The sequence below is a fragment of the Nerophis ophidion genome, linkage group LG08, assembly GCF_033978795.1.
Source record: "Nerophis ophidion isolate RoL-2023_Sa linkage group LG08, RoL_Noph_v1.0, whole genome shotgun sequence".
Lineage (NCBI taxonomy): Eukaryota > Metazoa > Chordata > Actinopteri > Syngnathiformes > Syngnathidae > Nerophis > Nerophis ophidion.
In genome coordinates this window covers 26,539,995-26,553,233 of record NC_084618.1, presented here as the reverse complement: position 1 = coordinate 26,553,233, position 13,239 = coordinate 26,539,995, and the positions used below count along the sequence as shown (strand labels likewise).

Here is a 13,239-nt window from a genome sequence, read left to right as displayed (position 1 = left end):
CAATAAAGACATGGGAAGTTAGAAACAAAAAACAGGAAGTTACAAACACAAACAGGAAGTTACAAACACAAACAGGAAGATGCAGACAAAAACTGCAATACAGGAGGTTACAAACAAAGAAACAGGAAGTTACAAACACAACCAGGAAGTTGCAAAGTAAAATCAACAGGATGTCACCAGTAAGAAGTTCCAAACCAAACAGGAAGTTACAAGCAAACACAAATAGTTACAGTCAAAACACACAGGAAGATACAAAATACAACAGGAAGTTGCAGACAAACACTTCAATAAAAACATACAGGAAGTTAGACGCGAAAAACCGGAAGTTACAAACACAAACAGGAAGTTGCAGACAAAAACTGCAATATAGGAGGTTAGAAATGAAAAAACAGGAAGTTAAAAACACAAACAGGAAGTTGCAAAGTAAGACCAACAGGATATCACCAGTAAGAAGTTCCAAACCAAACAGGAAGTCACAAGCAAACACAAATAGTTACAGTCAAAACACACAGGAGGCGACAAAACAAAACATGAAGTTGCAGACAAACACTTCAATAAAAAATACAGGAAGTTAGCAACGGAAAACAGGAAGTTACAAATAAAACAGGAAGTTAAAAACACAAACAGGACGTTGCAAAGTAAGACCAACAGGATATCACCAGTAAGAAGTTCCAAACCAAACAGGAAGTTGCAAACTAAGACCAACAGGGTAGCACCTATAAGAAGTTACAAGCAAACACAAATAGTTACAGTCAAAACAGACAGGAAGCTACAAAATAAAACAGGAAGTTGCAGACAAACATTTCAATAAAAAACATTCAGGAAGTTAGAAACGAAAAACAGGAAGTTACGAAATAAAAAAGGAAGTTCCAAACACAAACAGGAAGTTGCAGACAAAAACTGAAATACAGGAGGTTAGAAACGAAAAAACAGGAAGTTACAAACACAAACAGGAAGTTGTGAATTAAAACCAACAGGATATCATCAGTAAGAAGTTCCAAACCAAACAGGAAGTTACAAGCAAACACAAATAGTTACAGTCAAAACACACAGGAAGCTACAAAATAAAACAGGAAGTTGCAGACAAACAATACAATACAAACATACAGAAAGTTAGAAATGGAAAACAGGAAGTTACAAAATAAAACAGGAAGTTACTAACAGGAAGGTGCAGACAAAAACTGCAATACAGGAGGTTAGAAACAAAAAAACAGGAAGTTACGAACACAACAGGAAGTTGCAAAGTAAGAACAACAGGATATCACCAGTAAGAAGTTCCAAACCAAACAGGAACTTACAAGCAAACACAAATAGTTACAGTCAAAACACACAGGAAGCTACAAAATAAAACAGGAAGTTGCAGACAAACAATACAATACAAACATACAGGAAGTTAGAAACGGAAAACAGGAAGTTACAAAATAAAACAGGAAGTTACTAACAGGAAGGTGCAGACAAAAACTGCAATACAGGAAGTTAGAAACAAAAAAACAGGAAGTTACGAACACAACACTAAGTTGCAAAGTAAGAACAACAGGATACCACCAGTAAGAAGTTACAAGCAAACACAAATAGTTACAGTTAAAACACACAGGAAGCTACAAAATAAAACAGGAAGTTGCAGACAAACGCTACAATAAAAACATACAGGAAGTTAGAAACGGAAAACAGGAAGTTACAAAATAAAACAGGAAGTTACAAACACAAACAGTAAGTTGCAGACGAAAACTGCAACACAGGAGGTTAGAAACAAAAAACAGGAAGTTACAAACACAAACAGGAAGTTGCAAAGTAAGACCAACAGGATATCACCAGTAAGAAGTTACAAGCTAACACAAATAGTTACAGTTAAAACAGGCAGGAAGTTGCCGACAAACACTACAATAAAAACATACAGGAAGTTAGAAACGTAAAACAGGAAGTTACAAAATAAAACAGGAAGTTACAAACACAAACAAGAACAGGAAGTTACAAACACAAACAGGAAGTTGCAAAGTAAGACCAACAGGATATCACCAGTAAGAAGTTCCAAACCAAGAAGGAAGTTACAGACTCAAACAAGAAGTGGCCCACTCACTAACTAACAAAGTGATGCAGAATAAAAGCTGCTCGAGGAGGTAATAATGCGCTTGCTGTCGGCAGGTTGCTGGAGGAAGGACAAGTGGACGAGACGGACAAAAAGAAAGACGAGATCGAGGAGCGCCAGCGGGAGATGAGGAAAGAGCTGGGCAAAAAAGGGGAGGAACATGTTCCCGCTTTCTTCAAGTAAGGCCGCCCCTCCAAGCAAACACACTCATTGTTACTTTGTCATCGTCTACATTAATGCTATTTGTGTTCAGAAAAGCCAAAGATTGTTGCGGCCGTGACGTGTGGTTGACAAAGGGAACGTACTGGAAGCTCCGAAAGGACCCGGGCTTTGCCAACATGGCCAGTATAACTTTATGGTGACACACCCACACACACACACACACACACACACACACACACACACACACACACACACACACTCACACACACACACACACACACACACACACACACACACACACACACACACACACACACACACACACACACACACACACACACACCTTGTTTAGTTGTGAGGACCTCCGCACGCCACTGAGGAGCTAAAACAGCAAACGCTGCCTTGACTTTTGTGACGTGGAGAGCGAGGATGGTTCTAATCCGTGACTGGCTCACGGGCACCGTCAGCTTTTTCAAACAACACATACTTGTTAGAAATGTATGTTCCCTATTAAAACATTCAATCACTCATGTTTGGTTTGAAAGCACATTTGTGACAAACAGATCTTTATTGGAATAGAAAAACAACAACAAGACTCACTGGCGCCACCTTCAATAAATAACACTTTTCCTTTCGAAAAAAATCTCATTTCATAAATCGAAAATTGATGAGAGGATTATTGCTCGGTTAACATTTGATGTTCTGTACATGCTCCTCCTGTCGTTATTGAAAATAAGTGCATTTATTGTTCATTTGATCGATTTATTCCTGCTTTTATTTGGGATGCTGCCAAATAACAGCACCTGACCATTATACCTCTCTGATTGTCTCCCTGCATTACCCCAAGGGTATCCAAAGCATTGTCTGCAGCAAATTTTTTTTAACGGCACGCGGCACATTCATAAAATAATATAAAAGAGTGGAATACATGAGCAAACAGGTAAATGTAACAAGAAAAAATGGCAATGTTGACTTTCTTTTTTTTTGGGTCATTGCTCAAAAAATAATAATGAATCAAAAAATCAATGTTGTTATGAATTACTGATCTATTCAAGGCTCCAATTACGTCACATTAAATATTTGTCTTTGTAAAATTTTGGGAGAAATTATGGCTTTTTTTGTTTTTTTGTTTTCTTTGACAAAAGGGCAGAAAAAAAACATTTAAAAAAAATATAACAAACACCTATGATCAACAAATAGATCTAAAGTTAATCAGACACTTGAATCTTAATAGTAAAATAATAATAAATATTTATTTTTAACACTTCTGTGAATGTTTTTTTTTAAACTGTCATTCCTAAAAAAAAAATATCCATCTTCCATTTATCCGAGGTCGGGTTGCGGGGGCACCAGCCTAAGCAGAGAAGCCTAAGCACGTGACCATTATACCTCTCTGATTGTCTCCCTGCATTACCCCAAGGGTATCCAAAGCATTGTCTGCAGCAAAAAAAATTTAACGGCACGCGGCACATTCATAAGATAATATAAAAGAGTGGAATACAAGAGCAAACAGATACATGTAACAAGAAAAATTGGCAATGTTGACTTTCTTTTTTTTTTGGGTCATTGCTCAAAAAATAATCATGAATCAAAAAATCAATGTTGTTATGAATTACTGATCTATTCAAGGCTCCAATTACGTCACATTAAATATTTGTCTTTGTAAAATTTTGGTAGAAATTATGGCTTTTTTTTTGTTGTTGTTTTCTTTGACAAAAGGGCAGAAAAAAAAACATTAAAAAAAATATAACAAACACCTATGATCAACAAATAGATCTAAAGTTAATCAGAGACTTGAATCTTAATAGTAAAATAATAATAAATATTTATTTTAACACTTCTGTGAATGTTTTTTTTTTAAACTGTCATTCCTAAAAAAAATATCCATCTTCCATTTATCCGAGGTCGGGTTGCGGGGTCAGCAGCCTAAGCAGAGAAGCCCAGACTTCCCTGTCCCCAGCCACTTTGTCCAGCTCTTCCCAGGAGATCCCGAGCCGTTCCCAGGCCAGCTGGGATACATAGTCCCCCCCAACGTGTCCTAAGTCGTCCTTGTGGTCTTCTACCGGCTGGCTGTTCCTTCCCTAAACTAAAGTTGATAGAGAGATTTAAGCATAAAAAAAAATGTTTGTGACTTATTTTTCCCTGGTCCCTAAAAGTAAAAAATATAAGTATATTATATTGGTTTTGAAAACGAAAAATATCAAAATGGAAGTGGAAAAGGTTTGGACGCCCCTGGATTATGAATTTTTTTGGGAGGGGGGGAAAGTATTGCATATTTTGTTTTTTTTTGCCATAAAAACATGCTTTTATTGTTATTATTATTATTATTTATTATTTTTACCTGTATCAACAAACAGACTTAAAGTTGATAGAGATTTAAACATTAAAAAAAATGTATATGACTTATTTTTCCCCGGTCCCTAAAAGTAAAACATATAAATATATTGTATTGGTTTGAAAACGATAAATATCAAAATGGAAGTGGAAAAAGTTTGGACGCCCCTGGATTATGAATTTTTTGGGGGAAGAATATTGCATATTTAGTTTTTTTGCCAGAAAAAACATGCTTTTATTGTTATTTTTATTATTATTACTATGTTTACCTGTATCAACAAATAGACATATAAATTGATGGAGAGATTTAAGCATAAAACAGATGTAAATGACTTATTTTTCCCTGGTCCCTGAAAGTAAAAAAATATAAGTATATTGTATTGGTTTTGAAAACGAAAAATATCAGAATGGAAGTGGAAAAAGTTTGGACGCCCCTGGATTATGAATTTTTTGGGCGGAAGAATATTGCATATTTTGTTTTTTTGCCAGAAAAAACATGCTTTTATTGTTATTTTTATTATTATTGCTATTTTTACCTGTATCAACAAACAGACGTATAAATTGATAGAGAGATTTGAGCATAAAAAAAAATTTAAATGACTTATCTTTCCCCGGTTCCTAAAAGTAAAAAAATATAAGTATATTGTATTGGTTTTGAAAACGAAAAATATCAAAATGGAAGTGGAAAAAGTTTGGACGCCTCTGTATTATGAATTTTTGGGGGGGAAAAATATTGCTTTTTTTTTTTTGCCAGAAAAATCATGCTTTTATTGTTATTATTATTTTTTATTTTATTTTTACCTGTATCAACAAACAGACCTATACATTGATAGAGAGATTTAAGAATAAACATTTTTTTACATGACTTATTTTTCCCCGGTCCCTAAAAGTAAAAAAATATAAGTTTATTGTATTGGTTTTGAAAATGATAAATATCAAAATGGAAGTGGAAAAAGTTTGGACGCCCCTGGATTATGCTAATTAATTGCTAATTGCACTTCAAATATGAACAATGTGGCCCTATTATGAGAGGGAGTACCCCGCCTTACGACCCAATACAGCTGAGATAGGCTCCAGCACCCCCCGCCACCCCAAAAGGGACAAGCGGTAGAAAATGGATGGATGGATTACTTCAAAAATACTAATGACTTATTTAGGGCTCCAGTTACTTCAATCAGATACTCCACTATGATTTTTTTTGGGGGGGGGGGGATATTGCATATTTTGTGTTTTTTTTGCCATAAAAATCATGATTTTATTATTATGATTTTTTTAATTTTGACCTGTATCAACAAACAGACCTAAAGTTGATAGAGAGATTTAAGCATAATAATAAAAAAATGTATACGACTTATTTTTCCCCGGTCCCTAAAAGTAAAAAAATGTAAGTATATTGTATTGGTTCTGAAAACAAAAAATATCAAAATGGAAGTGTAAAAAGTTTGGACGCCCCTGGATTATGAATTTTGTGGGGGGGGGAAATATTACATATTTTGTTTTTTTGCCAGAAAAAACATGCTTTTATTGTTATTATTATTATTATCTTTACCTGTATCAACAAACAGACCTAAAGTTAATAGAGAGATTTAAGCATTTAAAAAAAATGTATAATACTTATTTCCCCCTGGTCCCTAAAAGTAAAAAATATAAATATATTGTATTGGTTTTGAAAATGATAAATATCAAAATATAAGTGGAAAAAGTTTGGACGCCCCTGGATTATGCTAATTAATTCCTAATTGCACTTCAAAAATGAACAATGTGGCCCTGTGATAACGTGGCGACTTGTCCAGGTTGTACGACGCTTTCCGCCCGAATGCAGCTGAGATAGGCTCCAGCACCCCCCGCGACTTCAAAAAGGACAAGCAGTAGAAAATGGATGGATGGATTACCCCCCCCCCCAAATGGTGTCTGCGTGATCACTTCCCACTTCCTGTTCATGGCGGTGACAGCGGCTTTTTGGCTCCCAGGTGTGCGAATGACCCACTTTAGTTTGAGACCACAGAAGAAGAGCGAGGCCCCTCATGCAACATTTGTGTCTCCTACAGACCTCAAACGCACCGTGGAAGTAACGGTCCTTCCATCTTTAACCTTTAACGCATTGTTGCCCCAAACTTTTTCCATTGGAAAAGGATGCGGCGGCCATTTTTGTAGTTTTTACTTCCAATCTATGGAACTACTAAATGCCATTTTGATATAAATTTTGCGTGAATGCTGACAGGCCAAAGCCAAACTGAAATGGTAACAGTTAGCACACTGGCCAGATAGCATCAACTAAAAAGGATATGAGCAAAATGGACTAAAAAAAAGCTAGCATGCTAACAGTACTATGCTAACATGCTTACCAATTAGTGAAATATCAAAATATATGACACTGAGTTGTATACCTGCTGAATTAGCTAGAAAAAACTAGCATTTTAAAGTTAGCATGCTAAGACGCTAACTATAACGTTTCAAGTACAGAAATATATTACTCTGTGTGAACCTGAGCAATTTGTTTAAAATGCTACCAAGAAAATGTTAGCATCTATTAAGCACCAACATACGTCTGAGGTGTAATCCTACATTAACTAATAAAGGTAGTAAGCTAATTTTAGCATGCAAAAATGCTAACTGTAACACGCGTCAATTGCCATAATATATTACTCTGTGTATAGCTGATTTTTTCCCCGCATGCTAATGTTAGCACGCATCAAGTACCAACACATGGATGAGGTGTATACCTACAAAATTAGCTAATAAAGCTAGTATGCTAATTTTAGCATGCTAAAATGCGAACTGTAACATGCATCAAGTAGCATAATATTACTCTGAGGTCTGTACCTGATTTGTTTAAAATGCTAGCACGCTAATATTAGCGTGCATTGAGTACCAAAATATGACTGAGGTTTATGGCTATTAAATTAGCATGCTAATGTAAGCATGTTTAAATGGTAACTGTAACATGCATCAAGTACCATACTACATTACTCTGAGGTGTGCAGCGGAAAATGTTGTTTAAAATGCTGGCATGCTAATGTTAGCATGTGTTATGTACCAACACATGACTGAGATGTACACCTACAAAATGAGCTAATAAAGCTAGTATGCTGATGTTTGCATGCATCAAGTACCACACATGGCTGAGGTGTATAAATACAAAATTGGCTAATAAAGCTAGTATGCTAATGTTAGCCTGCTAAAATGCTAACTGTAGCATGCGTCAAGTAGCGTAATATATTATTCTGAAGTCTGTACCTGATTTGTTTAAATTGCGAGCACGCTAATGTTAGCGTGCATTGAGTACCAAAATATGACTGAGGTTTATGGCTATAAAATTAGCATGCTAATGTAAGCATGTTTAGATGCTAACTGTAACATGCATCAAGTACCATACTACATTACTCTGAGGTGTGTAGCGGAAAATGTTGTTAAAAATGCTGGCGTGCTAATGTTAGCATGTGTTATGTACCAACACATGACTGAGATGTACACCTACAAAATGAGCTAATAAAGCTAGTATGCTAATGTTTGCATGCATCAAGTACCACACATGGCTGAGGTGTATAAATACAAAATTGGCTAATAAAGCTAGTATGCTAATGTTAGCCTGCTAAAATGCCAACTGTAACATGCGTCAAGTAGGATAATATATTACTCTGAGGTCTGTACCTGATTTGTTTAAAATGCTAGCACGCTAATGTTAGCATGCGTTGAGTACCAAAATATGACTGAGGTTTATGGCTATTAAATTAGCAAATAAAGCTAGCATGCTAATGTTCGCATGTTAAATTCAAAATGTAACATACATCAAGTACCATACTATATTACTCTGAGGTGTGTATCGGAAAATGTTGTTTAAAATGCTGGCATGCTAACGTTAGCATGCATCAAGTACCAACACATGGCTGAGGTGTATACCTACAAAATTAGCTAGTAAAGCTAGTATGCTAATGTCAGCATGCTAAAATGCTAACTGTAACATGTGTCAAGTACCAAAATATATTACTTTGAGGTCTGATCCTGAACAAGTTGTTTAAAATGATATCATGCAGATGTTAGCATGCATCAAGTACCAACATATTATGACTGAGGTGTAAGCCTACAAAATTAGCTAATAAAGCTAGTATGCTAATGTTTGCATGCAAAAATGTTAACTGTAACATGTGTCAAGTACCAAAATATTGTCCTTTGAGGTGTGAACCTGAACAATTTGTTTAAAATTCTATCATGCAGATGTTAGCATGCATTAAGCACCAACATATTATGACTGAGGTGTAAGCCTACAAAATTAGCTAATAAAGCTAATTTTAGCATGCGAAAATGCTAACTGTAACACGTGTCAATTACCATAATATATTACTTCGAGGTGTGAACCTAAACAATTTGTTTAAAATGCTCTCATGCAAATGTTGTGTATAGCTGATTTTTTTCGAATGCTAATGTTAGCATGCATCAAGTACCAACACATGGCTGAGGTGCATACCTACAAAATTAGCTAATAAAGCTAGTATGCTAATGTTAGCATGCTAAAATGCTAACAGTAACATGCGTCAAGTACCAAACTATTTCCTTGAGGTGTGAACCTGAACAATTTACTAGTATTTACTGTGTATGGGGCGGTATAACTCGGTTGGTAGAGCGGCCGTGCCAGCAACTTGAGGGTTGCAGGTTCGATCCCTGCTTCCGCCATCCTAGTCACTGCCGTTGTGTCCTTGGGCAAGACACTTTACCCACCTGCTCCCAGTGCCACCCACACTGGTTTGAATGTAAAAATTAGATATTGGGTTTCACTATGTAAAAGTGCTTTGAGTCACTAGAGAAAAAGCGCTATATAAATATTTTTCGCTTCGCTATGCTAATGTTAGCATGCTAACATGCCTCAAGTACCAAAATATATTACTTTGAGGAGTGAACCTGAACAATTTGTTTAAAATGCTATCATGTAGATGTTAGCATGCATTAAGCACCAACATATTATGTCTGAGGTGTAAGCCTACAAAATTAGCTAATAAAGCTAATTTTAGCATGCGAAAATGCTAAATGTAACACGTGTCAATTATCCTAATATATTACTTTGTGTATAACTGTTTTTTTTCCGCATGCTAATGTTAGCATGCATCAAGTACCAACACATGGCTGAGGTGTATACCTATAAAATTAGCTAATAAAGCTCGTATGCTAATGTTAGCATGCTAAAATGCTAACTGTAACATGTGTCAATTACCATATTATATTACTTTGAGGTGTGAACCTAAACAATTTGTTTAAAATGCTATCATGCAAATGTTGTTTATAGCTGATTTTTACGAATGCTAATGTTAGCATGCATCAAGTACCAACACATGGCTGAGGTGTATAACTACAAAATTAGGTAATAAAGCTAGTGTACTAATGTTAGCATGCTAAAATGCTAACTTTTACATGTGTCAAGTATCAAAATATATTACTTTGAGGTGTGAACCAGAACAATTTGTTTAAAATTCTATCATGCAGATGTTAGCATGCATTAAGCACCAACATATTATGACTGAGGTTTAAGCCTACAAAATTAGCTAATAAAGCTAATTTTAGCATGCAAAAATGCTAACTGCAACACGTGTCAATTATCCTAATATATTATTTTGTGTATAACTGTTTTTTTCCCGCATGCTTATGTTAGCATGCATCAAGTACCAACACATGGCTGAGGAGTTTACCTACAATATTAGCTAATAAAGCTAGTATGCTAATGTTAGCATGCTAACATGCGTCAAGTACCAAAATATATTACTTTGAGGTGTGAACCTGAACCATTTGTTTAAAATGCTATCATGCAGATGTTAGCATGCATGAAGCATGCTAACATTTTTAAATTTAATTTTTAAATGCTAGCATGCAAACGTTAGCATGCACCAAATGAGCAAATACGACTGTTAGCGAAAAAGCTAACACGCTAATATAAGAATTGCCAACGATTGTGCCGCGGGCCGTCAAAAAATGAGCTCCGAGCTGTGTTTTGGACACCTGTGCTTTACCTTGGTAACCGTCACAAACAACAGTTCCGCTCTGTATGTTTTATAAAAGCTAAATTCTGTTGAGATTCAAGGGTTTTGTAATTATTTTAGCTGATCGAGGTTTGCATATGTTCCTTCATTTAGCAGTGAAGATGAAAAATGCATTCATTTGAGTGAGAAAATCAAGCCTGCAGTGCTCTGCGCCGCCACGAGAGGGCGCCAGATGAACTGCGGGTGCGAGGAGGAGAGGGTGAGAAAAGAGGGTGTTTGACGGCAGAAGAGGGGAAGAAGAGGAGACAAGGCCTGCAGGCTCTTGTCAAGATATGCCCGTGTTTTCTTTTTTTTAAACAATCCAGATGTTTCCGAGGCGACGGTCGCAGGTGTGCGTTGCATTCAGGTGACCTCGGGGCGTCCTTTCTGCGGTCGCGTCGCATCCGCTCCACGTCCTGCTGTGTGACGTTGACCTTCCAACGTCCTCATGAGGGGCCGCACAAATGTTCAGCGGGGGCCTCGTCCAGGTGTGAGTGGGAGGGCGGGGCCACGGGTGGGGGCGGGGGGTGAGGTTCAGTGGGTGTAATATCCAAAGTAGTCGCTGTCTTTGTCGCACACTTCCAATGCGTGCGGTAGCGGCGGCGAGTTCTCGCCACTGGAGGTGTTGGGCGACACCTTCCGCTTCTTCGCCTCGCCCGCAAACAGCTGCGAGTCTGTCGGGTCGGCCGACTTCACCGAGGGCGGCGCCAGCCAATGCTCCTCCCCCGCCTCTTTGGCCTTGTCACCTAGTAAGGGGGGCTCCAGCAGGGAGGCGAGGTGCGGCCGGGCGTTGCCGGGCGACGAGGGGGAGGAGGCGAGCGGTCTGAACCAGGCCAGGCCGGGGGAGGGTTTCCCGGCGTGGCTGAGGTACTGAGCGGGGGGCCGGGTGGCGGTCCATGCCGCCGTGGTGGCCGCCGACACGCTGGTGGAGGTGAACGGGTGCTCGGGGTAGTAGCTGAGGGCGGGTGTCTGGAGGGGGAAGGGCTTGTAGAGGCCGCCTCCCGAGAAGTCGCCCTCGAATGACGAGGTGAAGTCGAGGCGGTTGGGGGTGACGGCCTGCTGGGAAGGCAGGTACCAGTGGGGCCCCGGGCTGGAGGCCAGGTCCTTGTGATGCTGGGCCCCCGTCACGGGTTCGCGGCCGTAGAAGCGACTTTGGGGCAGCGGGCTGATGTACGGCTCGCTCAGGTAGCCTGGAGGGTAGCAGCCCCCCGCCAGCAGCGCTTGGCTGTCTGTGGGGGAGGGGGTGAGGCGGTCGGGGGGCGCGTACAAACTAGGCGGGAAAGAAAAGGTGTTACTTCCTGCTCATTTTTCAAGTATCAACTTCAACACACACATACATTCATATATATATACGTATATATATATATATATATATATATATATATATATATATATATACGTATATATGTATTCACATATATATATGTGATGTGCGTATATATGTACGTATATATTTGTACATATATATACATTCTATTATATATATACACATATATAATGTATATATATACACATTCTATTAGTACATTCTATTATATATATATATATATATATATATACACATTCTATTAGTACATTCTATTATATATATATATATATATTATTGATCCCTGGGAGGAATTCAGCCGTACATATATTTATATATGTACACTGTGTGTGTGTGTATATATATACATATATATGTATATGTGTGTGTATATATATATATATATATATATATATATATATATATAAACAGTGTGTGTGTGTATATATATATATATCTATATATATATACAGTGTGTATATATCTATATACATTATATAGATATAGATAAATACACATTGTTTATATCTATATATGTATATATATATATATATATATATATATGTATATATATACATACACACATACACACTGTATATATGTATAATGTATATATACACTATATATACGCATATATATACACATATATATGGTTGTGTGTAAGATTATGACGATGATTGATATAATACATAAAAAAATATATAAAATCTTATGATTGCTATAATATATGAAAATATACTATATATATATATATGTACATATATATAATATTATGATTAATATATACAAATATATATACATGAAATATTATGATTGATATAATATATAGAAAAGATGACTGATTGTTAAAAATATATATACAAAATATGATGATGATTGATATAATAATACAATTCTTTATATATATAAAAATGATTACGATAATTGATATAAAAAATATATTTATAAAATATGATGATTGATGAGTATATGAAAATATAATACATATATTTTTATATTGATATATATAATGTATATATGTATTTTATTTTTATATATTCATTAGTCATATTTTATAGATACATTTTTGTATCAATTATTGTCATCATTTTTATATATGGAATATTTTTTATATATTTATGTAGTATTTATTATATATACACATACACTATATATATATATATATATATATATATGTATATAAATATATATATATATATATATATATATACCCACACATATATACATATATATACATACATACATATATATATATACTGTATATATAATATAATATATATATATATATATTAAATATTATGGCGATGATTGATATTGTATAAAATATATATGTATACATATTATGA

The 13,239-nt window shown here is 36.2% G+C and overlaps 2 protein-coding genes across 3 annotated transcripts in view; one reads left to right on the top strand and one right to left on the bottom strand.

Annotated features, from left to right (window-relative positions):
- Positions 1 to 2,780, top strand: part of osbpl7 (oxysterol binding protein-like 7) — an 80,696-nt gene extending 77,916 nt beyond the window's left edge. For both annotated transcript variants that reach the window (XM_061908116.1, XM_061908115.1), the window contains 2 exons: positions 2,143 to 2,265; positions 2,340 to 2,780. In XM_061908116.1, coding sequence (XP_061764100.1) covers positions 2,143 to 2,265; positions 2,340 to 2,448 — 232 coding nt within the window. In that variant the 3' untranslated portion in view covers positions 2,449 to 2,780. The remainder of the gene's footprint in view (positions 1 to 2,142; positions 2,266 to 2,339) is intronic.
- Positions 2,781 to 2,789: 9 nt separating this feature from the next.
- The window catches only part of tbx21 (T-box transcription factor 21), a 42,347-nt gene continuing 31,897 nt past the window's right edge, over positions 2,790 to 13,239 (bottom strand). The window contains 1 exon segment of the mRNA XM_061908117.1: positions 2,790 to 11,857. Within this exon segment, the coding sequence (XP_061764101.1) occupies positions 11,122 to 11,857 (736 nt within the window). The 3' untranslated portion in view covers positions 2,790 to 11,121.